Below are 27,812 nucleotides of genomic sequence, written 5' to 3'. Positions count from 1 at the left end.
GCTGCCTCCTGCACACCCCCTACTGGGGATGTGCCTGCAACCAAGGTACATGCCCTTGACTGGAATCGAACCTGGGACCCTTCAGTCCAAAGGCCGATGCTCTATCCACTGAGCCAAACCAGTCAGGGCAAGGCGAGGGCATTTCAAACACAGATTAGCTCTTCCTATTGAGAAGATTCCGTTTTCTTAAGTAATCAGAGACCTGGTTAAGACACGCTAAAAACACGAAAAAATTGTTTTGATAAAACACAAAATCTTTGCTTTCTAAGCAGACCACGTGGCACAATATCTTATCAGGAGCCGACCAGTAGTGCGAGAAAACTGTCTTTTCAACAGAGAGACAATCAAACATTCATCTGGCATCAGCTTTTGATATTTAGATTCACTTAATTAAATTCATTCCTCACTTATTCAGCTTGAGCCCACATAAAATTTCATTTCCTAAGCTTTTTACGACTTTCTTTGCCCCTTCTAGTTTGTCTTGTTCTCTTGCTGGTTCAGAAATAACCAGGACAAATTATTTCATTTCCAGCTGGATGGGAGGTCCCTGGGGTATCTAGTCTGCAGGGAGGATTCCCTGGGGAGAGCAGGTGCTGGGCAGCCTTGCCCCACCATAGCCTCCCGGCCAGGACAGATCCCACGGCTGGCTCTCCCCTGGTGCCCTTGAGCTCTGTGCCTGTATATACCCCCCCGACCCCCAACTGAATGGACATGTGAGGCAGGCAGCTGACTGGGAATCCCAAGACCTGGGTTCCCGTTCACACTGGCCATATCACTTAGTAACCTGTGGCTCTGGCCACAGCTTCCTCATCTACAAAAATGAGAATAAAGGAACAATGTGGCTCAAATACAAGTTCCAGTCATGTAAAAGGCTCTGAAAACTTCAACGCACTGTCAATGGGCAGCGTTGTTATGACTTACTAGAGGCCCAGTGCACAAAATTCATGCACTTGTGGGGGGGGGGGTCCCTCAGCCTGACCTGTGCCCTCTTACAGTCCGGGAGCCCTCGGGGGATGTCCAACTGACAGCTTAGGCCCACTCCCCACGGGCAGCGGGCCTAAGTCGGCAGTCAGACATCCTTAGCACTGCCGTGGAGGCAGGAAAGGAGGAAGAGGTTCCCGCCACCACCACTGTGCTCGCCAGCCATGAGCCCAGCTTCTGGCTGAATGGTACTCTCCCTGGAGGAGCACACTGACCACCAGGGGGCAGCTCCTATGTTGAGCATCTGACCTTTGGTGGTTAGTGTGTACCATAGCGACCGGTTGTTCCACCATTCAGTCAATTTGCATATTAGCCTTTTATTATATAGGATTAGTATCCTGTGTGCATGGTGACCACTCTGGCCTTTGTTTTTTAGGGACAGACTTTGTTATTTCTGCTGCCTCCAGGAAGGGGTGTGGCCATGTGCCTTAGGAGGTGGACACCAAAATGGGGAGCCCGTGGGCAGCATGTCTGCAGAGCTGGGCATCCTGAAATGCCACTGACCTCAGGCAGCCTAAGACTAGAGGTCACACCTGGGGACTAGATGGCCTGGATGGTGCAGAGGATGCCAGGGGTCGGGAGCGAAGGTGCGAGGCAGCCTGAGACCACAGGAGAAGACCCTGGCTCCCCTGGAACTCCCCGCTCTGGCTCTTCCTTCAGTTGGTCTGAAAGAAATCTAAGAAGCTGGCACTAAATTGAAGCTTTGTTTGAAATTGAGAGGTAAGACCCTCTATTGTACCTACTTTATGAACTTGAGTTTTGGCTTGCCCTGACCCCCAGGTATAATAAGCCTATTAATATATTTACTGAATGCTGACATAGAATCAATACAAACCTGAACAATTAAAGTACTAACAATCAGATTGGGAAGATTAAATACAGGGCGAATGCATGATAGATGGATAGACTAGATAGATAGATAGATAGATAGATAGATAATAGAGAGATAGATAGAAGATAGATAATAGATAGATAGATAGATAGATAGATAGATAGATGATAGATAGATAGGTAGATAGATAATAGATAGATAGTAGATAGATAGATAGGTAGATAATAGATAAATAGATAGATAGATAGATGATAATAGAGAGGTAGATAGAAGATAGATAATAGATAGATAGTAGATAGATAGGTAGATAATAGATAGATAGATAGATAGATAAATAGATGCATAGATACATAGATTAATGGTGGAGCTAGATATAAATGAGAGATTAATGATAGATGATAGATACTTGGATAGATAAGTATACACATGAGAAGATACTAACAACATCAGGATAAAAAGAACAATCTATTGAGCATCTACAATGTGTCAGGTGCAACGTGCCAGGTAGTTTCAGATATGCTCACACCTGTCATTCCTGAACTCTCACCTTAGCACTGTGAGACATCATCGACCCGCTTGTCAGGTAAGAAGCCGAGGTCCCGAGAGGTTAAATAACTTGCCCAAAGCCATCCAGCTGGCCGGTCCTTGTTCTTTCTTCTCAGTCTCACTGTTCCTGCGTCAGAAGGAGTCCCCACCTCCCCCTCCGCCCTGCCCACTCCTACCTCCCAGCTCTGAACTGTATTTGTTTCTTTTGAGCCTTTGTTTCATGTAAGAACATCTTGAAATTCTGAGGAAAACCCCAAACCGCTTTCCATTCACTGGGAACCTGAAACCGCTCCTTAGCCGGCCTGTTCCAGCCGCCTTGCCTTCCGGGTGCCCAGGGTGCCCGGGTGAAGCTGAGGCCCCTCAGGAGGCATCAAAGAGCTTTCTCTTCAGAGCCAGCTCCCCACCAGCCCGCACAGAAATGCCTGCGAGGCTGGCCCGGCTCCAGGGCACACGGCAGAAACTGGTTTGGGCCCAAGGCCTCTCTGGAGTATTGTACGAGAGGCCCAGCCCTCCTCCTCCCTCCTTTTGCTTTCTGCAGCTCCATTCTCTCCCTCCACTTCTCTCCCTGTCTTCCCACTTGGGCACCTCCAAGACCTGTGGGGACGGGGCTCTGGGCAGGAGCTTGGCCGTGATGTCAGGAGGGTAGGAGGCGCCTGGGTACATCTTGCCACAGCCTCAGCTCTCTCCTGGGCCCTGCCTCGGGACTCCCTCCCCGGCCCCCAGCTCTGGCCTCCGGGAATCCCTGTGCCTTCCCCTGGGGCTGGAGCCAAGAGCGAGTTTCCTGAGTTTCGGGGCCACTGGCTGTGGTGACGGGAGGACTGGGGCTCAGACAGCACTGGTGACGGGCACTGTTGGAGCAGGACTGTTAGGAGGTTTGACTGCCTGTGGAGGATGGATGTTCCTAAGAGACTTTTCAGGGAATTAAAGAGTCCTCTGTGGGAGGGATAGGGATGAGGAAGAGGAGGGATAGAGAAATCTACCAAATTGCTCCCAAAGTCTCTGCCACCTGGTCCTGGGCTGGCTGCTCAGCCTCTCTCCTCCATCCTCTTGGACCCGATGGCTCTTTTGGAAACTTCCCAGACTGGAAAGCATGTAGTCCTGAGATCTGCAAGCCTCCTTTTATATAGACATTGCTTTCTGTTCATCCCCAACATGCTCTCACAATGCACAACCAGGACTCAGAATTTTAGAAATGGTCAAGTTCTGTCTCCGAGATGGGAAGCTGGGGACCAGGAAGGTGAATCGGCTTGCCCAAGACTATATATACTGTTAACGCCCATTCCATGGTATCAGGATAGAGGGGTGTCCTCCAAATTCAGCCATCCTGTGACCCATCTTCCAGGCCTGGTGGGTGGGGTCACGCACTTTATTTGACTTTCATGGGTCTTTGGTCTCAAGATTCTCTTCTGTGGTCTGGGAACATCGCTGAGGCACAACCCCTTGGCAGCCAGCAGTCATAACAGGAGCTGGGCAGTTCCCACAGACACCCAGGACTGGCTCAGAGCCCCACCCAGGGGAGGGGCTGCGGGAGGCCCCGCCCACCTGCCTGCCTAGCTGGTCCTGCAGCTCCGTTTTCCATAGAGAGAGCCACTCCATCAGAGAGCGTCTGTGTGTGGGCATCCAAGAGGTCAGGGCTGAGGATGGGGAGCAGCTCGGGGACCCAGAAGACCATGACCTGCTTGAAAGTCCGGCCTGAAGGCCCGAAGAACCTGCCCTAACACAGCCTCAGCAGCTCTGGTAAGGGCTGGGCCCTCTTGGTGCTTGGAGGGAGGCGAGGCGAGGAGATCGAATACAAGCCCTGCTGGGACTGAGGGGAGGGGGCAGGGCCTGGGATTTGCAGAGCACCGACCCAATATCGGGTCTCCCCGTTGTCTCAAGAACTACTGATTACTATCCCACTTCACACTGGGGACAATTAACCCTCAGGGAGAAGTGACACCAGCTCAGAGCAGGCGGCAGAGCCTAGATCCCAGCTCCTGGTCTGGCACTTGAGCCGCAGGTGCGTCCCTGTCTGTGCTGCCCGCGGGGGCACGCACCGCACAAGGTGACCGTCTGATCTTCTCAAGGAAAACCCCTGGTGATACCGCCTCCCTCACCCCAGCCTCACGTGGGCGTCACTCCTGCTTCCCGACAAGGTTCTGTCTATGCGACTGATGATGGGAACAGTGGCCGAGTAGAGAGATGTTTGGGGGTCGCAGCATTCATGGGAGGGAGATTCTGGGGACGGCAGTGGAGACCCACACACATGGGAGTGGCCTCTGCTTCTCAGAGCCAGTCCAGAGAAAGGTGCCATCAGCCGCCTGGGAGCCTGTGACGTCCTGTGTCTGACCCTGTCCTTTCTGAGGTGGCGCCCAAGTAAATGCCCTCAGAGTGACGCTCCCGACACTCGGCCCCTGGGTGGCAGCCTGCGCTGTGGGCTCTGGGTCACAGTGGGATCACGGAGGTCCCTGTGGAAGACACGAGAGGGAGAGGGGGATGGAAACTCATGTGTGTTGAATACCCCGCCTCCCCCCACCCCATTTGTCAGATGGGAAAACCGGGGCTCTGAGAGGTTAAATGGTGCAGGTGTGTCTGAACCCAAAGCTCTGTTCGGCGATGTCTCATTCATAGGAGAAGCTCCTTAAGCCTTCGGTCAATGGAATGAATGGATGGAGGAAGGCATGGAGTCACTCCCATGACCCTCTTTAATGCAATACTGGGACAGGATAGCCAGGGATTGGGGAATGGACCAAAGGGAGAAGGTTTGAATATGATCATTGATAATGTGTTGTCTGTAACTGGTATTGTTGATGAGTGAGAAGGAAAGGGCTGAGGTAGAGAAATATGACGGAGCGCAGAGTTATCGGAGCTTGCATATATGTTTTGTAACAATAAAAATATTTGAAAATATTCATAACTAGGACATGTGCTATATAAATGTTGGGATATTGAGCTCCTGAAATACCTTGCAGCCATGACAAAGAGAGGCAGAGCTCTCGGGACTGACGTGGGACTGTGTGGCTGGCATTGGGAGGGCCCGTGTGTCGTGGTTCAGGGGGTAAAAGTGCTGGGGTCCGCTTGCCGGGACTCGGTTGCCTCTCACCGCCTGTGCACCCCCGGGACTGTCTGTAATCCTCTCGCCGCCTCAGCCTTTTCACTTGAAAATGAAGAGAGTGTAGTAACTGCTCAAAAGATTTGTTGTGAGGATGCGAGCAGTTCTTAGCACAGTGCAAGCACGCATTAAAGTATTTTTAAATGTCTGCTGTTATTATGAAGTGAAAAAAGTAAATAGCAAAAAATGCATGCTATCACCTCTCTTTTACTTTTTAATTTTTTCTTTATGCAAAAATATACATGTATATAAATAGACATGTGTATGCACAGATAAAATGCCCTCTACCAGTGGTTCTCTTGGAGGAGTGAGACTAGACTCAGCAGTGATGGTGAACCTATGACACGTGTGTCAGAGGTGACACGCGAACTCATTTTTTGGTTGATTTTTCTTTGTTAAATGGCATTTAAATATATAAAATAAATATAAAAAATAGAAGTCTTTGTTTTACTGTGGTTGCAAATATCAAAAAATGTCTATATGTGACATGGCACCAGCGTTAAGTTAGGGTTTTTCAAAATGCTGACACGCCAAGCTCAAAAGGTTCGCCATCACTGGCCTAGAGAGAAGTGAGGGAGGGACTTACAGTGTTAATAGACTTTAGCTTTTAGGGAAGTTTTAGGTTCACAGCAATGTTGAGCCCCCACAAGCCCCGCCTTCCTCACTCTCATTTGTTAAATCCATGAACGCATGGAGACTTACACTTCTAACTTTATTCATCTCTGTCCGGGTTTTATTTCTGCAATGAGCATGCATTGTTTTGTGAGTAAAATAATATTCTTTAGTTAGTGGCTGAGTCACACCCTAAGCCCCAGAAGGGCTGGATTGTAGGAAGCGGTTGGGTTCACAGAGGTCACCGCAGAGGGGGGAGGGTCTGCCCGGGGCCTTCGGGGACCAGGCCTGAGCCCCGCCTCAACCCCACTCTGCTGTCCCAACAACGGCTGGCTGCCTGCTGCTCTCTCAGAGGGGATCTGACAGCAGCTCCCAAAGGAGGCCAGGCCGGGGACATGCCTACCGGTCAGTCCTGGCCATGCACGGTGCTCGCCCAGTGGCCTCAGGGCATCCCAGGAGCAGGCCCAGGAGGCAGCCAGTGTCCTGGCTCCACAAAGGAGGCAGCCAGCCCTGGACTGAGTGCTCCCCCTGACTTTCACTAGTGCAGTGCCCTTCCCAGAGCTGTTTGCTCGCGGCAGGGCAGGCAGGCCTCGGAGATGTCCAGAGTGGGGTCCAGCCCGCCTCATTCGTGCTAGTATCGCACTAAAATGCGTCAGACGTGTTTCCTGGTGGAGGGTCTTGCCTTCAATTTGTGAAAATACAACATCTATGAAGCACAATAAGATGGGGTGGTCTGTACAGGGGGGAACCCGCCCAGCTCACCTGGCCATTGTGAGGACGGGGGAGACAGTCTGTGGGAAGCACCCCACTCATTCTCTGGCACATGGGGGGGCCCTCGGGGGTTTCATTTCCTGTGTCCATGACCTGCCTCACAGGCCCAGACCCTCAGATAAATAAGGGGACACCTGGCACAATCGGTTGTGGATAGTGGGGGGTATCCTTCCCAGCAGAGTCAGGACAAGGACGGGGTAAGGACGGTCTCGGCTCAGGACAGGCTGGGCCAGCTGCTTTCTGGCGCCATGAGCCGCCCTCTGAGCAAGGTCTCGGCCTTTCGTCGGGTGGGATTTAAAATGTGATCCTCCTAAAGGAGTCATTCGGGGACATGTGGGAGCAGGAAGTGTAGGCTGGGCTGAGAGGGTGAGAGGCTAGGCTGAGAGGGGGTGAGAGGCTGGGCTGAGGCGGGGGGAGGCTGGGCTGAGAGGGTGAGAGGCTGGGCTGAGGGGGTGAGAGGCTGGGCTGAGAGGGGGGTGGGAGGCTGGGCTGAGGGGAGAGGGTGGGAGGCTGGGCTGAGAGGGGGTGAGAGGCTGGGCTGAGAAGGGGTGAGAGGCTGGGCTTAGGGGGGTGAGAGGCTGGGCTGAGGGGGGTGAGAGGCTGGGCTTAGGGGGGTGGGAGGCTGGGCTGAGAAGGGGTGAGCCTTTTGCACTGTCTGCCTTCCACCTGCCCCCCTCTTTCCACAGGTGATTCCTCCTTGGGCTCCTCTCTGCACACGCGGCTCCTCACCATGAGACAGAGTCTCCACCTGGCCTGGCTATGCCTGAGCCTCTTGGCCGGAAGGTGAGCTCTGCTTCCCCAAGTGGCCTTGGCCAGAACTGCTCTGTCTGTGCAGGGGCGGGAGGTGGGAGGTGGGGGGGGGGGGGGGGGGGAGGGCAGCAGCTCCCTGGCCCCCCAGGACTGCCTGCCATCTGATCTCCCTGGAAAACACGGGCTTCCAAAGTGCCCGAAATGGACAGCGCCCTGGTGATTACTGGGAAGACACGTGGAGGGCCCCCAAATCACCACAGCAGGGCAAGTAGGCAATAAAATGGAGTGGGGTAGGGCCACGGCCAGTGGACAGCTGAAAGGTAGAGCTTTCTCTCTGGGAAAGTCACAGCTGGAACATGGGCCCAGACATGTATATGCAGACACAGCTCAGGCTGGCGTACACATTATTCACATGCAAGCAGGCGTGTGCACGAAACCTGCTTTCTTTTCCAGGATGCGTGTCCAGGGGAGCCGGCTCCCCAGGGAGGTCAGCAGAAGCGACAAGCTCTCCCTGCCCGGCTTTGAGAACCTCACTGTCGGATATAACAAGTTTCTCAGGCCCAATTTTGGCGGTAAGTCATCCTTTTTGTCCAGGACATCAATTCAAAGGACAGGAGCCGAGGAGGGCTCGGGAGGGTTGGCTGACTGTCTGCCGACCTGCGGCCCGGGGGGATGGGCAGTGATGGATGAGCACAGCCGCCACGAGTTTTCAGGCGACCTTGGACACCGCACTTTGTCTCCCCACCTGCAGCCTAAAGAAATCCTCCTCCTCGCTAGGGAGGTTATAGAGCCGCCTGACAACCTCTCACTGTCTGCCTTCTGCCCCCACTTCCGGCGTCATTATTCAAGGAATCCGCCACGTCTCACCAGGACTAGTCCACCTGGTCTTCCCGCCTCCCACCTGCCCCTCAGGGCTGCCCTCCACTCGTCAGCATGAAGCCCAAAACCCTTTGCGTGGCACACCAGGCCCTTCCCAGCCCAGCCTCGATCTGTCTGCCAGTCATAGCACCTCCAATTCCACCCCCTGTGCCCTCCACACAAGTGTGCCCCAAATGCTCCCTGACCTCCGAGACCTCCCTGGACTCCATGCCTTTGCTGAAGCCATTTATCTGCTAAGAAAGGTTTCTTCCCACCCGACTCCCTGGTAAAATGCCAATTTTCTTTCAGGTCTCAGATCAAAGGCCTCCTCTGAGAAGCCTTCCCTGATTCCGCCAGGCGCCATCCCCTTTCTTCACACTTTATTTTGAACATAACTCCAAATCATAGCCATTACCTGGTGATGCTGTCACTGTCGCTGGGTTTATGCCTGTCTCAGCTCTGGGCTGCAGCCCCTGGGCGAGTCTTGCTTTATTTACCTCACTAACCCCAGCAGCAGCTCAGGGCTTGACATAGAGGACGTTTTAATATTTGTTGGAAGAATGAGGCAGCAGGGGGGTGATGAGGCCAACTGCACAGCTCTGCAGAGGTCTCGGTCTCTATTTATAAAAATGCGAGACCGGACCAAGGTGGTCTCTTGCCTCGGCGCACAGAGCAGAGAGTAGTAGAGAGAGCCCTGGACTTGAACAAACCTGGGTTTGGCTCCTGGCTCTACTGCACCTTCGCCTCCTGAGCCTCAGTTTTCCTTTCTGCAGGGACATGCCAGGCACCTGCCAGGGAGGATTGAAGGAGGTGAGGGTATACACACGAAGCACGGTACCTGCCAATCATCGGGGCGCAGTCTATTTTAATCCCCGTTCCTTCCTGCTCCTCCCGTCAGGCGATGACATTCTCTGGGCGGGTCTAGGATGAGTGGGTTAGTCCAGTCCCCTGCGAAGCAGAGACTGAGAGGGGACCAGCTGTTTAAGACACTATTTGGCAATATCTATGAAGGAGTATAGAGTGGGAAAGGGGGAAGCTGGAGAGTCATCAGATTGCCATACAGGTCTGACCCTGGGGTCGGAGGGAAGGAGGAGAGGAAGGTAGGAGGAGGTATCTTAGCAGCGGAGTTCCCAATGTGCTTGGAGAGGCCACCAGCGAGTCCGTGAGCCGAAGTTCCCATCAGAGGAGCCTCCCGTCCCTGTTCTCCCAGGAGAGGCCGCCGTAGTCCCCCTGCGGCGCTCAGTCCCTGGTGGGTGGGCCCACACGGGAAGGGTGGCCTCGGAGCAAATGCCATCACAGACTTCAGAGCACAGCAGCTGGCCCTTGGTCAGTTACGCCCCGTGAGTAAGAGATCTGAGACCCATGTTCCTGGCCACACAGTCAGGACCTGAGGTACTTATGTGAAGAGACCCAGGGGGGCTCCCACCTCCCCTGGGTTTTCCAGGCCCAGCCGAACCCTAACAACAAGCAGGTGACTCTGACAGCCGGTTAGGTCCACCCCTCCATTTCTCTGCCTCCCGAAGCTGCTCGGCCAGGGCCCTGCTCTTCCTGCTGCCCGCTCACCGGCCAGCAAGATGCCGGGTCCTTGGGGAGGGTGCTCATTCTGCACCTTGACCAAGGGCACATGAGGCCCAGGCCCTCCTCGGGTGAAAATGCTTAGCCGGAAAGCACACCCCCAGCCCCTTTTCTGTGCCTGTGGCACTTTGGCTCCTGAAGGATCCTACATTCCCGTGGCAGCCTGGGGCCCTTGGCGGGGTCATTGTTCTCGGTAATGTCTGTCCATCAGGTTCTATAATCCCAAGGTCTTTGAGACACAAGACCTGCAGAGGTTTTTCCGGGACTGAGCTGGACGGAGCACCCGTTTGCAAGCAGGCCCTCGTGAGCACTGCCCAGGAACTGGCTCTGACCTCTTTCCTAGGAGAGAGCTGCCCTCTGGTGGCACAGCTTGTTTCGTAAGACAAGGGAAAGCAAGCAAGCGCTGGCCCACAGAAGCACCAACTGAGGCCAGGCCTGGACTAGACCGTCTAGAAACAAACTAAATAAAAACCGCAGTGGGGCCGGAGCTCTTGCGTGTTTCCCCGTTTTCCACGTGCCTCGGGGAAGGCAACTCACACTGACCCAACTGGCCACTGGGTTCCAGGCACTTAAAACAGATCCGTAACCTTCCCAGCCCAACCCTTGCTGGTAGGCACGAGTAGCTCTATTTTATAGGTGAGAAACTGTAGCACAGAGAGGTTTAGCAATTTGCTCAAGGTCACACAGCTACGAAGTGGCCGGCATGGGATCCGAACACTCTGACTCCGAGTTTCTCTTCCTGGCGCTGCACCATGCTGCCTTGAGGGGTGGAAAGCCACCTAGCATCACACTCCTTCAGCCCCTTCCGGGGTCTGTCCCCAAAGATCTCCCCTTTTCAGCAAGTATTAAGAACAAGTATTATTAACGTCATTATTTTTAATTGCATCGGCTCTAAAACTCCATTTCCAAATTCCTACCTGCATTCTAAGGCTTGGGTTCCTCCGATGAAAAATTGGGTCACTTTGTGCGATTCCCACTGATCAGATGTGTTTAAAGCATCCCTGGAATTGCGCCTCTCCGCCTCCTGGTCACTGCATTGTCACAGTCCCCGGAGTCCCCCCGTTATTTATTGCAAGGACATATTAGTGCAGCTATCAACCTGGTCCGTACACTTGTTCCTTTTTTAGCTGGGATTACGGAAGCAGGGACTGGGCGGGGTGCGGGGGAGGGAAATGCCATTGACTGGGCGCCTATTATTACATGACAGACACCATGCTGGGAGCCTGAGCAGATAACTATTTTTGAGTCCCTTCTGCACACCCAGCTGGGCATGCATTTGAAATGCATTCCTCTTGTCCCTGCCTTGCAAAGAAGCCATCACACACCTAATCTAAGTTAGCCCTCTCCATGGCCTTACATGTCCTTGGTGTTACCCCACTTATAGGTAAGAAAAGTAGAGTTTTGATGGATTTGCTGACTTTTCCTGGGTCACCAAGCTGAGGTCAAACTCACCGCTTTCTGACTCCTGGGCCATCCTCGCACACTCCAGGCTGAGGAGAAAGCTCCCCTGGCCTGGCCTCAGGCTCAGGAGCTGGGCCTGGCCCTCTCAGGGGTTTGGCCCAAGTGGGGAAGGTTCTGGGATTCTGACTAGTTTAGGGTTCCTGAGGAGTAAAGGGAGGGGGAGAGGGGGAGAAGTACCATAGGTGCGTGAGAGCTCATGCATGAGCAGTCTTGAATGCCATCTTGTGGTAGAGTTGCTTAGTTGAAGGGGGGGGAAGCTTTCCATGCACCAATCCTGGGATCTCACTTACCTTTCTAAGCAATTAGTCCCTTGCAAGCACCATAGGAAAAATCCTCCAAATACAAAATAGCAAGCACCACTCTAGCCTTTAAAATACGCACTAATGAGTATAGTGTGGCCTCCCTTATATTAAGCGAACGATATATTTGTGCATTTCTCTCATACAGAGGGAGGCACAGTCTACACGAAGTTTTCTCCTGAGAGGGGAGGATAGAAATTAATTGGTATTTTATCTACTTCTAGAGCAGCGATTTTCAACCTTTTTCATCTCATGGCACCTAGAAACTAATAATAAAATTCTGCAGCACACCAAAAATATATTTTTTGCCAAAATAACAAAAAAAGGTATAATTTTGATTCGTTCACACTAGATGACTATTATTGTGTTGGCCGTTGTTGTTTTTTGTTTGTTTGTTTGTTTGTTTGGACAGTCTAAGGGAAGAGAGGTCAGTGCCCCTAACTGAATAGTCAGGTATTGCATGTTTTAAAACTTCTTGTGGCACACCAGTTGACAATCACTGTTCTAAAGGATTTTAGATTTTCCAACAGTCGAGTGTTACTTTTGTAACTTTCTAATTTAAAAAATAGTCTTGGCCAGTGTGGCTCAGTGGAGAGAGCGTCGGCCTGTGGACTGCAAGGGTCCCAGGTTCAATTCCAGTCAAGGGCACAGACCTCAGTTAATGATCGGGGTGAGTGTGGCAGGCAACCAGTGTGCCTCTCTCACATCGATGTTTCTCTCTCTGTCTCTCCCTCCCCCTTCCACTCTCTCTAAAGATCAATGGAAAAGTATGCTTGGGGGAGGACTAACAAAATATATATACATATGCTAATGTAATGTTAGGAAGCCTTCTGTTAGTGTTTCTGTGTAAGTCTTTCTGGTTTTCTCTTCAATCTTAGGAGAACCCGTTCAGATAGCCCTGACTCTGGACATCGCTAGTATTTACAGTATTTCAGAGAGTAACATGGTAAGTGAGGCCCCTCCGTCTGCCACCGAGGGGTCCCCCTCCTTGTGTTTAAGGGGGGACGTGAAAACAGAACAGACATAGGTGGGGACTGACCCTGAAACTCAGACTCTAGAAGATTCTTGTGAAACAGATCTAACGAATATCGGAGGAAAGTGGACTCAAAGGCCAGAAGGGGAGAATCGAGGGAGTGGAGTGGGTACATTTAGTGCGGGATAAGAATCGGGGCTCCCATTCTAAAGTTACCACCTAGAATAAGGTGCTTCATTCTCTTATGGCCACAGGCCATGGCCCCAAGCAAACTGTACTCACCACAGCAGACCTATGTACTTGACCCCAGGGAGGGGGGAGGTGTGGAGAGCGGCTAGTGTTTGGACAGGTTCAAGCCTCAGACTAATGAGAGGGCACAGTCCTCTCATGGCAAAGCCACGTGTAAGTCCCAGCTTGGAGGGCAAAGCCCTCCCAGCACAATGATAGCCAAAGGCTACTGTTGTAAGCTTGAACCTATGGTCTGAACACGTGGCCCCACGTGCCTGAGTGATGTGAGCTTGATAGAGTTCAGGTGCATGTAATTGAGTAGATTTGAAACCCACGAGAACATTGTAACCACGCCCTTACTTTTCCTCGTGGAATCTGCTATAAAATAAAGAGACGGCTTACAGCCGTGGCACTGTCTCTCTCCATCAGAGAGGGCAGCGTCCCACCCAGCCTCAGCTTTATTCTCTTGTCTGTCTTTTCTAATCCTCACCGCCCCCTCTCAGGGTCACCCTTGGCCGTGCTGGCGCGGCACAGGGAGGGGAGTAAGACTTGACCCTTTCCAATTTCAGAATCTTTCTCTCGTCACCCATTTCTACCCCTCCCTACCCCCTGGCCCCCCAGGACTACACGGCCACCATCTACCTCAGACAGCGCTGGACAGACCAGCGGCTGGTGTTCGAAGGCAACAAGAGTGTCACCCTGGACGCGCGCCTCGTGGAGTTCCTCTGGGTGCCGGACACGTACATTGTGGAGTCCAAGAAGTCCTTCCTCCATGAGGTCACCGTGGGAAACAGGCTCATCCGCCTCTTCTCCAACGGCACAGTCCTGTATGCCCTCAGGTGAGTGGGCACCGCGACCTGGGGCTGGGAGGGGAAGCCGGTGCCAGAAAGGGCATAGGTTCATCTTGAGTCGCCGGGACGGCACTCCAACAGCCATGCTGAGGCCCCTTCCCACGCTCCTGCCCTCGTCCATCCTTGCCCCGAAGCCAGAAGGGCCTCCCTCCGTTCAGGGTGGCTCCACCGCATCTGCTGAGCAGCGGCTGTGTGCCAGGCCCCAGGCTGGACTCTGAAGAGACAGAGGGAGGAGACATGGTCCTGACACAGACACAGACACAGGAGCACAGGGAGCCCAGGGTGCGAGGGCCCAGGCTGGGGAGTAGGTGCGTGGTTTGGGGTGATGTGAGAGGATGCATTCGCAGTACGCTGAGCCGAGTCCTAAAGAGCAAAAGGAAGTTAGCAAGGGAAGGAGGTAGGGGGATGGCAAGAGCAAACAGGCGGCCATACCAAGGCCTTTCCTTTCCTGGGGCTGTGGGGATGGGGTAATTCCAGGATGCATCTCCACGTGTCGCAGTCCGTGTGCACAGAGAATCCAAGTGCAGGGCCCCAAGGCCTCTGCCACTGCGGCCATGGGCTTCCCTTTGTCCCCTCCCCAATCCCTGAGGCCAAAAGATTCTCCCAACCAATTGCTCATGAAGCCACTAGTCGGCTAAACCACAAAGGTGCTCAGGAGTGCTGCATGAGGTCATCAATGAGGGCCAGTGTGGAGAGTGGCTCATCATTGCTCATGCAAACCGAATACTCCCAGAGGCCTTGGGGAGAAGGCCAGGGACCAAACACCCCCAAAAAGAGGAGGCTGGAGCTGTAAAACGAAGACTGAGCTAACCAAGAAAATGAATTTCTGGATTCTTCATCTCATCCTCCTCGGCTGCACTGACTTTTGCCAAGATCAGCCAAAACCCCAACTCTTCTTTCAAGAGGCCTAATGAGCCCTGGCCAGGTGGCTCAGTTGGTTAGAGCATCATCCCCAATATGCCAAGGCTGCGGGTTCAATCCCCGGTCAACCAATGAGTGCATAATTAAGGAGAACAGCAAATCGATGTTTCTCTCTCTCCCCCCTTCCTCTCTCTCTCTAAAAATCAATGAGAAAGCCAGGCTGGCATGGCTCAGTGGTTGAGTATAGACTTACGAACCAGGAGGTTACCATTCAATTCCAAGTCAGGGCACATGCCCAGATGGCAGGCTCAAACCCAGTGTGGGGTATGCAGAAAGCAGCCGGTCAATGATTCTCTCTCACCATTGATGTTTCTATCTCTATCTCTCTCTCCCTCTCCCTTCCTCTCTGAAATCTGTAAAAATATATATTTTAAAAAATCAATAAGAAAAAATTTTTAAAAAGAAACCTAATGAGACCTTTTCTTTGACCCCCAACTCCAACCAACATAATCAACATTAATGCCTACCAATGTCCCCCTTCCCTGTGTTCCCATAGATGTATGTGCACATGCAAGTGTGTACATGTGTCTGTATCATAGCACATAACACATCTGTCATGTACAAGGGTTACAAATAACGGGTGATGGTTAATAGCCTGACTCTAGAGTCAGACAGATTTGGGGGAAATCGGTCCTGTTCTGGAAGCTTAAGGCAAGTCGACTCTTTGAGCCTCAGTCTTCTCAGCCGCAGGAGAGAAATGATAAGGGTTCCAGCTTCATAAAGCCGCTGTAGAAATGCAAAGAGATGACGCACACAACGCCGTGAGCCCAGGGACTGGCTCGTGGTCGGTAAATTGCAGCTGTTGCTAGCCTCTCTCCCTTAATGGAGTGGGCACCACGCAGTAATCATTTCCACTTTCCCAAGCACCCAGCACAGTGCTTAATAAATAAAGGTGCTTAATAAAAATGTGTGACACCGAAGAAAAAGGAAGGTAAAGGTCTGCCAATGGACTGTCCACTGGGAGGGCTTAGCCGATGTTTCATTGCACGTCTCTGTTTGTTGGTCCTTAAGAGCCACAGTGCCTGGTGCCCTGGGAAGCCTCCACTTCCTCTGCACGCTGGTCCCTCCAGGAGGGAGGGACCTCGAGAACTGGACAGCCTTCTAAGCGGGCTCCAGCCCCAGCTCTGCCTCTAAGAGCTGTGTGCGCCTGAGTGAGCCCCCGAGTCTGTTGTCAAATGGTGACGGCAGTGAGACAGTAATCTCTGTTCTAGCTCCTTCCGGTTTGTCGTGAAGATGAAATTTAATAACTGGATGCAAAAGCATCTCAAACAAGCCAATGAGTGGTTCTGTTCTGCAAATGTTGTTGCACGTTTGCCTCTGGATTGCCAACATTCCAACTTCTTCCTCCCTTCTGGACCCCAGCGGTAACCGAGCCTCACAGGCGTTGCTTAGCACAGAGAACCGAGGGAAGGCTTCTTCGTATGCAGGCTCCAAGTCACATGCTCATTGTAGACTCGATGTGAAAGTCTTCATGGAGCATCCTTAGAAGGAATGCATACTTTCTATAGCATCCTCATAACACTGTTCTGAACCTGTTCTTCCTCTCCTAGAATCACGACGACTGTGGCGTGTAACATGGACCTGTCTAAATACCCCATGGACACACAGACATGCCAGTTGCAACTGGAAAGCTGTGAGTATATGCCCCGCAGGCCCCCGGAGCTGATTTCCTCAGTGACTCAGATCTGTGTGTTCACAAAGAGTGTGCTGTACACAGTGGCCTTTCTTTTCTTGATGTTGATTACACCGGATTTGGCCCTTCTGACTACGTCCGGAGAGATTTGGAGACTGCTCAAAGCCAAACCTCCCAAAATTACATATTTTGGGGAGGACCATTGTGCATTGAAAGAGAATAGTTCCACCTGAGAGTGGACAGGAAATGGGTGTCGGTAAGACTAGGAAGGGGACTCAGAATCAGCGAAGGCATGGAAGCCAGAAAGGACACAGCCAAGATTAGAAATGACAGATATACAAAGCAATCCTGACATTGATCATACAACTTCTTTCAACTTCTAAAAGAAATTGTTTGACATATATAAAGCTTAATGCAGTCATGCCGGTACGTGAGCATCTGACTAAACTGCAGGCTGGGGACCTGCTCATGATGAAAAACAAGCAACTGCTCTGCGTTGATGTGCCTCAAATGGTGTTGATGAGTAATTGCCATTGTTCCCTAGTGAATTTCTCTGAAATGCCCACCAAACTTGGGGGAGTGGTCCCTGTGATGAATGTCCTGGGAAAACAGTGCCACAGACAGGAGTCATTAAGGCACCAAGGTGTGGCTTGTCTGAGGAGGAAAAACCCTAGTCACGCTGGAGACCAGCAGGCACTTCCTACATGAGAACACAAGTGGCCAACATCTAAGAACACGGCCATTATAAGGCAACAGTCATTTTTCAGAGGCCGGCATTTAATTAGACTCAGACCGGCAGATTAATTACCTTATTGATTAAATGTGTGCATCGCCTTCTTGGAACAATACAGCTATTTGGGGGCAGACTTGAACTTGAGGTTATCAAGACGGGAACTCCTTTTCCGCCCTCCATGGCAAAAGCAATTGCCCTCCATGTGTGGCTGTTCTCATCTCAAATCCCAGCAATGAGTCCCCCGGAAACTTCAGCTCTCTGCTTGCACAGCTCCTGCATCCCCATGAGCAGAGGGAATTGAGTGTCTATTAGCAGTTATTTGGGTACAGAAACCTCACCCAGGGTTTTGTCCCGAACGCGATCCCTAAAAAAGAATTGATGCAATCCCACAAAGCAAACTGTCCAAGTTGGTATGACTCACTTTTTTAGATCATTTTCTTTTTATTTCTTTGGGATCCTAGGCCTATTTGGTCAGCTCCCTTCAGTAAATTTGGAGGTGTTTCTATAGGAAAGTCCACAGACAATTTCTACCTGGAAATCCTCTAAGACAGTGGTTCTCAACCTGTGGGTCGCAACCCCTTTGGCGGTAGAATGACCCCCTTACAGGGGTGGCCTAAAACCATCCTGCATATCAGATATTTACATTACGATTCATAACAGTAGCAACATGACAGTTATGAAGTAGCAACGAAAATAATTTTATGGTTGGGGTCACAACATGAGGAACTGTATTTAAAGGGCCAGAAGGTTGAGAACCATTGCTCTAAGAGCTCATGACTTCTTCCTTGCCCTTGGAGGGGAGATAGATGCTTCTAAACAGTGGATGCTGTAGCTAAGAGTCCCCAAAATGCTAGCTCCAGCACTGGCATACCGTTCCTAGTAGCCTGGGAAAACAGAGGCCTGGGGAGAAGACCAGAATCTCTGGGCTTTTCCCATCACTGGCTGTGTGCCTTTGGGTAAGTAGAACAACATCTCTGGACCTCAGTTTCCTCATGAATGAAGTGGGAAAAACAATAGTATCTGACTCAAGAGCTATTTATTAACAGCCTAATTGGGGTAGATTTACACACCATAAGATTTACCCATTTTAAGTGTACAATTCAAAGATGTTTGGTAAGTTTGCCAAGCGGTGCGACCACTGCAACATTTTGTTGTGAGAACATTTCCGTCACCTACAGAGACCTCTTGTGCCCATTTACCGTCACTTTCATTGCCACCACCAGCCCCCATGCTACCACTCATCTACTTTCTGTCTCTGAATTTGCCTGTTAGGGATATTTCACATAAATTGGGTCAACACACTATGCGGTCTTTTGCATCTGGCTCCTTTCGCTTAGCATAATGTTTCTGAGGTGTCAGCGTGTGAATCAGTACTGCATCCCTTTTACTGCTTTATTCCTCGTGATTCCATACAAACACATACAAGCAGTAGGAGGCCCTCTGTCCTGCTCCACCTCCTAGCTGTGATGAGTAATGTTGCCGTGGACACTTGTGTACAGTTGTTTTGTGAACATGACTTGGTTTCTCTTGGCAGATACTTAGGAGTGAATACTAGGTCAAATGGCAAAACATGTAATCCTATCCTATATAATAAATAGCTAATATGCTAATTAGACTGCACAGCAGAATGACCGTCTGGACGACCTTCGGGACGAAGCTGGAGCTGTGAGGGCCGAGGCAGCCGGGGCTGTGAGGGCCAAACCCCTTGCACGAATTTCATGCATCGGGCCTCTAGTATAATATATATCTCTCAACCATAAGATCCATCCAAATCTCAGAAAATGTAAAAAGTATAGCATAGGGAATAGACAATAATATTGTAATAACTACATATAGTGCCAAGCAGGTACTAAACTTTTGGGGGATCACTTCATAAGTTATATAAATTGCTAACCACTATGCCATACACCAGAAACTAATATAGCACTGAATGTCAACTGTACTTGAAAAATTTTTTTTAAATTAATCTGAAAAAAATGAAGAAAAATAGAAATATCTACCATGCAAGTTTGTAAGAACATAAATGTTTCATAAAAGGCAGCCATTACTACTATTATCAACTCAGTTAGTCAAACTGCTTTGAGATTTCTCAAGTGCCTATGTTTATTGACATCAATACAGTGGCCCGCGGCGGGGTTGTTGTGTGTTGCATTTTTTGCCCACACGGAAATAGGAACAGACTGAGTTCAAGGCCCCGGGAATACTGCGGGGGGTGTCAGACTGTCCTGGAAGGCTCTACCCAGCATAGACCTTGTGTGTTCACACGTGTCCAGTAAGTACTTAAATAGTGAGTTCTGCGCTTAGCGCTGAACCGGTTCTCAGTGGCAGGCAGCGTGCTCACAGGTCATCTCATCCCGAGCAGACGCTGCAGTTACAGGTGAGAAACCGCGCGGCGTGTTACCCGGACTCATCCCCGGACTTGGCGCCATCCAGACGAGTTCCCGCGGTCTCCGTAGCGTAGCGTTGCCGGGTCCCGTTCGGTCGCCACCTTCTTGCACTGACCAGGGCTCTGCTCCTCGCCAGGGGGCTACGACGGCAGCGACGTGGAGTTCAGCTGGCTGCGCGGCAACGACTCAGTGCGGGGCCTGGAGAACCTGCGGCTGGCGCAGTACACCATCCAGCGGTACTTCACCCTCGTCACCCGGTCCCAGCAGGAGACAGGTAACTCGTGGGACAGATTGTACAAAAGCAAAAGAACTGGGTCCGAAATAGGAGCTCATCTCCACTTCGGGGCCTGGGAGCCCCTCTGCAGTGTGGTGGGGCCGGGGGGGCTTGGAATTGGTACTTTTACCTGCACTACACCCAGGACTGAAACAGCCCCCAAGGGGCCCACAGTCGGGCGAGGTAGGTGACAAGGACACCAGAGTTACGTGCTGCGGGGATAATATGACAGAGAAAGGCACAGGAAGAGGATCGGGGGGCGCGGGGCGGGGGGCATCAGCACCCCCGTAAATCCCACTTGACAACAGCATTTCCTTTCGTGAAAGCGATGGCCGTTCCTGATCCACTAGGTGTGGTGGGCAGCAGAGGGCTTACTGTCCATACGGCCAAGTTCAACGTCCCGCGGGGAAACCACTGCCCCCTGAGAGCAGACGTGACCTCCTGCCCCTTGCTTACCCTCTCAGGAAATTATACGCGGCTGGTCTTGCAATTTGAGCTCCGGAGGAATGTCCTGTACTTCATCTTGGAAACCTACGTTCCTTCCACTTTCCTCGTGGTGTTGTCCTGGGTTTCGTTTTGGATCTCCCTCGATTCCGTGCCTGCAAGAACCTGCATCGGTGAGCAGCTCCAACCCGAGATGTCTAAGAGCTGGCTTACTAGGCCCCTCCCCTCCTCCTCTCCTTCTGCCACTGTTTTCATTGATAGTCACAGGGCAGTTCCCGGAGTTGGGTTTTTGAGGGAAATAGAGAGAAAGAAGTAAAGAGCGAGACAAAGAGACTACTCTAGGAGTAGTACATTTTTAAACTTAATTTTATAGTGACAGATAAGGGGATGTTGTGATTAGATGGCCTGTTGCCAATTACTTTGCATACTGACCAACCCCCTCTAATGAGAGGACAGAAGGTGAAACATTTAAAAAAAAAAACCCATCGCTCATATCTGTACAAAACGGACAATTCAACCCCGTTCTAGAAGGCCATGGAATCTCCCAAATGCGCTCTGTTCCATTTCTGGGTCCTGTGCCCACCTTGCCAAGTCCTGAATAGAGACAGTCTCCCAGGTAACGGTGGAAGGTCCCCTGGCCACTGGCGTGGGAACATTGCCTGCCTGTTTTCCCAGGAGTGACCACCGTATTGTCAATGACCACACTGATGATCGGGTCCCGCACTTCCCTTCCCAACACCAACTGCTTCATCAAGGCCATCGACGTGTACCTGGGGATCTGCTTTAGCTTCGTGTTTGGGGCCCTCCTGGAATACGCAGTTGCCCACTACAGCTCCTTACAGCAGATGGCGGCCAAAGACAGGGTAAGAATTTTGAGGGCCCTATGTATGATTCATCACTTGTGCCATGGGCTGGTCGGTAGAGATGGCCTGGACCTGGTTACTACCTCCCCACCCCCCTACCCCCCCCACCCCTCCACCCCCAGCCCATCCCCCATAACTCACTTTGCTCCAGTGACTTTCATCTTGTTCAGGTAGGAGCTTCTGGAAGTCATGATGCCTTTTGAAAAGGATTGTTCTTTTCACCAAATGCAATGAGATATTAATATGTTTAATTTTCCAGCAGAAAATAACTGTTATCTGTATGCAACATAAAATCACACCTAAAAGAACAAGCATCCACAAAAAACAACAACCCAATATTAAACCAAATGTGATCAGCTACTTACAAGTTTCAGATTAATCTGTATTTACTATTTAATTCTTTGGTGCATTCTTGTTTTCTTAAATTAGACAAACAATGGTTTACTGAAAAAAAGTAGGAAAAAATCAAATTGTGGTAAATTTCTTGATTAGCATAGCTTTCTGCTAATTGGAAATGTGGTCCAGCTCTCAGAATAATAATAGCTATTATCTATGGAGCACTTACATGTGCCAGGCACAGTACCAAGCCCTTTGCAAATATTATATCCTTTAAAATGCTCATAGCAACCCAGTAAGGCCCTTTTCATTTGTATACTTGTGGAATCTGAGGTAGGGGACGGGGAAGGGACTTTTCCCAGGGGAGACAGATAGTAAGATACAGAGCTTGGATTTGAACCTAATTCTCCTTGGCTCCCAAATCTGTTATTCCCACTTGCAGTGGGCAACAGACCATGCTCTTAATAACCATTCTCTCCAGGTCCACGGAACCCTGGGATTCTTTGTAAGCCCAAGTTGATAGACATTGGCATATTAAAGCTCATGCTAAAAAGCAAAAAAAAAAATGTTTTAAAGGAATAGAGATCTAATACAGAAGAAGTGCCACCTTTAGCAGAGTGCCAGGACTACACAGGGTCTAATGATGAGGAAATGAAGAATCGGCAGAGCCCGAAGACCCAGGTGTCTTTTCCCTTGTGTTCGACTATTGTGAACAATGTTTCACACAGTCATGCTATCCAAGTGACAGAGGCAAATGATCATATGTGCCAGCCAAGGTAGACATGGATTTCACTTATTTTCTTCCTTAAGGAGACAATGGTTAATTACCAAAAAATTCTGAATTTGGTAGACTGCCAAAAAGGGAATTGGAGAAAGACCGAGATCCATCACTGAAGATCCAGAAAGCCCTTATCTTGCCGTGTGTCTAACAGTCGCTTCACTCCAGATTACCTGCTGTGTGCCAGTCAGCTTACCAACCTCTCCTAGTCCACCAACAACCCATCAGATGGGTACCATTATCATCCCGATTTTACTGTTTAGGGACCTACCACTCAGAGAAATGAGATAACTCATCTAAGACTCCTCATCTAGTAAGTGGCCTGGCCAAGGACCTATACGCGGTTCTCTCTGACGTCACTACGCTCCTCATATCCTAGTGTCGCCCCAACATGTTGGCGAATGGCAATTCCCTGGAATTTCAAGGAGCATCACTATTTCTGTTTGTGGCGAGACCTCAAGACACTGCTGGTTTCTATTACTTCTCATAATCAATTACTTCCCCCTCCCTGAAACAGAATGAAATCCCTCAAAACACCTACTAAATGTTTTACATAATTTATACCGTTTAATCTTCCAATCAGGCTCGTGAGGTAGGTATTAATGTCATCACCATTTTGCAGGCAAGGAAATAAAATTTTTAAGGGATTTTGGTGACTAAAATTTCACAAGAGTGAGAGAGAGAATGGAATTTGAACCCAGGCCAGCTAACTTCAAGGCTGTGAATTTAGCATTTAGCACACAGCTCTGCACAGCTAGAGTGAACAATGGTTATTCTTCCCATTACACAAGCTAAGGACAAGGGATCAGTGCCTACAAGCAGGATAACAGGATTGCTAAGTCTGGCTTACCAGCCAATTTCCGATGCACTCAATGTCACTCTCTATTAAACCTAATTATGCAATACGTAGGCCTCCAAGTATATAAATACCCACTTATTTATTTTGCTGACTCAAGCTTTCCAGCTAACTGCGTTGTCTATGAACTAGGGGATGCCGAAGGAAGTGGAAGAAGTCAATATTACTAACATCATCAACAGCTCCATCTCCAGCTTTAAACGGAAGATCAGCTTTGCCACCATTGAAATTTCCGGCGATAACGTCGACTACAGCAACTTGACTATGAAAACCAGTGACAAGTTCAAGTTTGTCTTCCGAGATAAGATGGGAAGGATTGTTGATTATTTCACAATTCAAAACCCCAGTAATGTTGATCGATATTCCAAACTACTGTTTCCTTTGATTTTTATGCTGGCCAATGTATTTTACTGGGCATATTATATGTATTTTTAAGAGGACATTAAAAATTTGCATGCCATAGGACTTCAACAGAAGGAAATAATGATATAAATGGTATTCTAAGCCAAGTGTGCACCCTAACCCAATGGTGCTAAAAATAACTAAAGTAACAATTTAGCATTTATTATCAAAGAATGGACTCCCCAACCATTATTTAAGCTTGTAGATGTTCCAGCATTACAGAGTCCTGTAATAGAAATATCAACCCATTCCTTTTTTATCTTTACAAAGGACATCCCCATGGAGCCAAGATTACAAGCAGTACTCAGGGTTGGCTGCCTGCTCAGTGGCTCCCTGGTCTGCATTTACCTCATATAAAAAATATGAGAGGGAGGCCATTCCATGTACTGAGTAACCCTCAAGTGGCAGGGGTTGTTTCTGAATTAATCATACATGCCATTTGTTAAACCTCCGTAGTGCTTATAAAACACATTGTTGCCTATTTAGGGAGCAACATTTTCTAGTTTTTTGTTTTTGATTCAAATGAAATGTGGGCCTAAGTCAATTTACTGAAAGTCACTGTATTAACACCAAGATGAGTTTTTAATACTGTATTTAATACCACAACAGAATTGTCCCCAAATTCCAATAAGTCCTACCACTGAAAAGTCAGATGTAAGTGAAGAGAAATTTAGTGGATCAATAATCTCACACATAAACCCCTTGTTTTGAAGATACAATGGCTTCCCCAGACTGGAAGGGCTCTGGGGTTTTACTCCCCATTTAACATGTCTTATCCCTTTATCATTATACACACGCCAACCCTCCCCATTGCTGGAGCTCTTCTCCATATCGGGGATGGGAATGGAGGCTGTTTGGTTTTTGTGTGTTTTTTAGTGATTCTGGGAGTCTTCGTGTGGACTGTTGCCGTGAAGACTTGCAGTGTTGAGTCCATTTCTATCTGCTGCTCTTTCCCAGCAGCAGACCCCTGTGTCCTTCCAGGAGGAGCTTGCCTCCCTAAGCTCTAATGACCAGGAATGATGCTTATTCGATACTGAACTGCATTTCCCAGAAACAAGTGGGTTAGCACTAGCCAGCGTGGCCACGCTCACTTCCCTGAGCCTTCGAGCTAGACGGCAAGAGCAGGAGAACGTTGGCCCTGGGTCCTGAACTTTCTGAGGAGCAGTGGAACTTGTTACAGAACCTATGTTCAGGCTGCAGGTGAGCCGTCCTTTCCAACTCCAGCCACTCTCATCCTAAAACAAGAAGCACAGCACGCATCTCTTCCTGCTCCGTGGCCAAGTTCAGCCCACAGCATACGTGGCGATGTGCGAGTGTGCCGTGATCAAGGCTTCCAATTCAGTCTGTCGTTTTAAAGAATCTTGCCATCTTTAGTTCTTCAGCTTCCTTTTCTAGTGAATGTGTGCCTTCATCCCTCCTTTCAGAAATAAACATGGCTTTGGAAGCTCATCTTGCCTCTATAACCCCCTATACCACAGGCTCTCTTCTTTGCCCCACCATGATGCTTTTCTCACAATTTAGCTTCTATGGGCTTGATCGCCTGAACTTTTAACAAAATGTTTCTAATAGGAATGGGGTCACTGACATGGGTGGAATGTAGTTGTATGGTTCATTTATATTTGTGATTTTTTAAAAAAGGTTTACAAGGAAATATCTTCTTTGAAACCCCATTTAAACATTATCTGAAGAAAACTATAAATATGTGAAACTGTGAAATAAATATAGCACATTAGCTATCCACCAAATCAAGTGGTCATCTATAGATTGATCTTCATTTATTGTAAGATCCTATTTGGAAAAGGTATACATTGTAGTACAAACTCAGTGGTACACACACACACACACACACATCTCCTGCCGAGGAAAATAACCAGTGGTGACAGACAGTCAATGCCCTTTTCGACCTCACTGCCCTGTAACACTTGCCTTGCAATTAGGCAACTGGTCCCAGTGATATTGAAAGATCCAATTCTCAGAAATTTCACAGATTTCCTTCCAAGCCTTCTTTATTGTTTTGAAACTACCTTCTATTTTTGTTAAATGAGATTTTTATAGTTTGAGAATATACTTTGGGGGGGGGGGGTATATTATTGGATTTTGCATCTCTCTGAACTTGATGTGGTCTGGGATATTGGAGTTCCCAGTAAAAATTCCTAACATTCTACATCTGTCTCATGTATCCTACCTACCCAGTCAGTCCCAGGACTCGCTTTATTCAAAATACTTATTTCTAGGGTAAAAAACATTAAGCTAACCTCTTGATACAATGGGACTTCCCAAAATGATGAAACCAGGAAGCGTTGAGGATATTCTAAGGCATGGAACTATAATTTTTAATTACCTTGATATTAAAAATGTCAATATTCTCAATATAGAAAGTTGTATATAAGTAGGAAGACATTCAATAACAAGTAAGTGACAAGTAAATTTTAAGGGAAAGTCAGGGGAAATGGAGAAATGGGCAGATCAGAAAAGAGCTAGCAATCACAGTAGACCACCAGCTGAAAATGAGTAGGTGACACAGGGGAGTTCCACTAGAAGAAAAAGTACAGGGTGGGCTTTAGTGCCAGACAAGTAAGGGGACAATCGTAGTCAGGGAGAGTGTGACAACCAGGATTGAGGCATGTTCCTTCTTCAATGGTGTGCATTACTCTTACACAGAAAGAGCAGTTCTTCTCGGCTGCTGGCCCATAGTCCATTTTGATCGGTCCAGAATACATTTACTGCCAAATATCTTGCTTCTTAATATACATTTTTAAAATTGAGTCTTAAAAAATAAGTAAACTTAAAAAAATAAAATTGAGTCTTGACAGGGAATTATACCTCAATACTAGTATATAGTCAGTGTAATGTATATGTTGTACCAAGGACCTTAATGAACAAAAGAACATTTGAATACATGTCTCATGTTTCCGAATAATTAAAAAATATACATATATAATGCACATCATTTTTAACAGTTTTTGTAGAAAATTTAGACATATATGTCATACTGTAATTTATTTGGGTTGAAACACATTGTGTCCAATTTTGACCATCATGCTTTCGAGAAGGATGTGCAAAAATTGGAAAAGAGTCCAAGAAAAATGACAGAAGCGAATAAAATAATAGAAAACGGGTCCAATAAGAAGATTTTGTGCCCTGAAAAGCAAGGCTAAGAGGTAATGACTACCATTAAAAGGTTCCAGAAAGGTTTTGTACAAGGGACATGCTGTTCTCTTCACTTGAATAAGTGAACTGAATAAAAGGAAACAGACAAATGAACTCAGAGCAAGTCTCATTGTTTAGAAGGAAGAAAGTGTGCAAGTCAAATAACGAAATGCAGTTGAATAATGAACTACTCAGATAAACTTCGAGTCTCCATCTGGAAATTCCCCATGAGGATACACAATCATGTCTCCCCTTGATTTCGCCACCCGCATGCCTGAAAGCAGATGGCTCGATTCTGCCAGGCGACCTTGGGAGGCGTAGATGCAGGGAGACCCCTCTGGCTGCAGAAAATGAAAGTGTCATACCAACTACTGCTCACCGAGAAATGGATGCCTATTGATATTCCTGGTGGCCCACAGGGTGGTGTTCCATCATTATGCCTTTTTGGGGGGGACTTGAAGGGGAGTCACGTGACTCACAGCTTTCAGTGACTTGGGTGTGAAGTAGGCTTTGATCATGCCATCTCATCACTTACAATTATGCCTTTCTAGAAATCAGAGAAGACACAACCCCATCTGGAAAACTGGAGAGGGGAACAGGACATAAAAAGTGAGTTAGCTGCTGCGTGTTGAGCCAGTGTCTCTGTGATCTGTGAGGACATCTGCATCTGCAAGCCAGTTATCTCTTCTTCTCTAAACCCTGACTAGAGCCAGGACCTAAATGGTCTTGGAGGGGTGGGTGGTCCATACCCTACATTCCTGGCCTGCTTCCTAAAGGGTGTCCCAAAATTCACGCAAGAAGTAATTTTGATAGAAAACACAGGTTTATCATTAAAAATTGTAAATTTTTTATTGATTCATAAAGTATACAGTATAAGGTTATATATGGAATAGCATATCGGGTAAATGGCCTCCATGGCTTTGCTGGCACATACACACTCTTTTGTTGAAATTTTCCATGACCGTTTTGCATAAATGTGGCTGAATTTTGATGAGGCTCATTTTCATCTTGATGGCTTGGTTAATTGACAAAATTGTTGCATTTGGGGTTCAGAAAATCTATGAGTGATTGTTGAGAAACAAATGCATCCACAATGTGTCACTGTTTGGTGCAGATTTGGGGCTGGAGGCATCATCGAACCATTCTTCTTCGAAAATGCGGCTGCTCAGGCAATAACAAAAGAGTGTGTATGTGCCAGCAAAGCTGT

At 48.9% G+C, this 27,812-nt stretch overlaps 1 protein-coding gene across 2 annotated transcripts; it reads left to right on the top strand.

The window, feature by feature from the left end:
* The first annotated feature begins 3,955 nt into the window (after positions 1-3,955).
* On the top strand, positions 3,956-27,812 carry GABRP (gamma-aminobutyric acid type A receptor subunit pi). Of its 2 annotated transcripts, XM_070414420.1 has the most exons (11): positions 3,956-4,096; positions 7,520-7,616; positions 8,037-8,155; positions 12,655-12,722; positions 13,599-13,816; positions 16,300-16,382; positions 19,639-19,776; positions 20,241-20,393; positions 20,896-21,083; positions 27,157-27,214; positions 27,720-27,812. In XM_070414420.1, the coding sequence occupies exons 2-11, from the start codon at positions 7,564-7,566 to the stop codon at positions 27,779-27,781; spliced, it is 1,140 nt and encodes a 379-aa protein (XP_070270521.1). In that variant the 5' UTR covers positions 3,956-4,096; positions 7,520-7,563; the 3' UTR covers positions 27,782-27,812. The 2 variants fall into 2 exon arrangements, with proteins under 2 accessions (XP_070270521.1, XP_070270520.1); XM_070414419.1 differs by lacking the exons at positions 27,157-27,214; positions 27,720-27,812 and adding an exon at positions 23,186-24,216.

Source organism: Myotis yumanensis, unplaced genomic scaffold, assembly GCF_028538775.1.
Source record: "Myotis yumanensis isolate MYYU_CA2020_CCGP unplaced genomic scaffold, mMyoYum1.0.hap1 SCAF_5, whole genome shotgun sequence".
Classification (NCBI taxonomy): Eukaryota; Metazoa; Chordata; class Mammalia; order Chiroptera; family Vespertilionidae; genus Myotis; species Myotis yumanensis.
The sequence above is the reverse complement of the archived record's forward strand: the minus strand, read 5'-3'. Positions and strand labels throughout refer to the sequence as shown.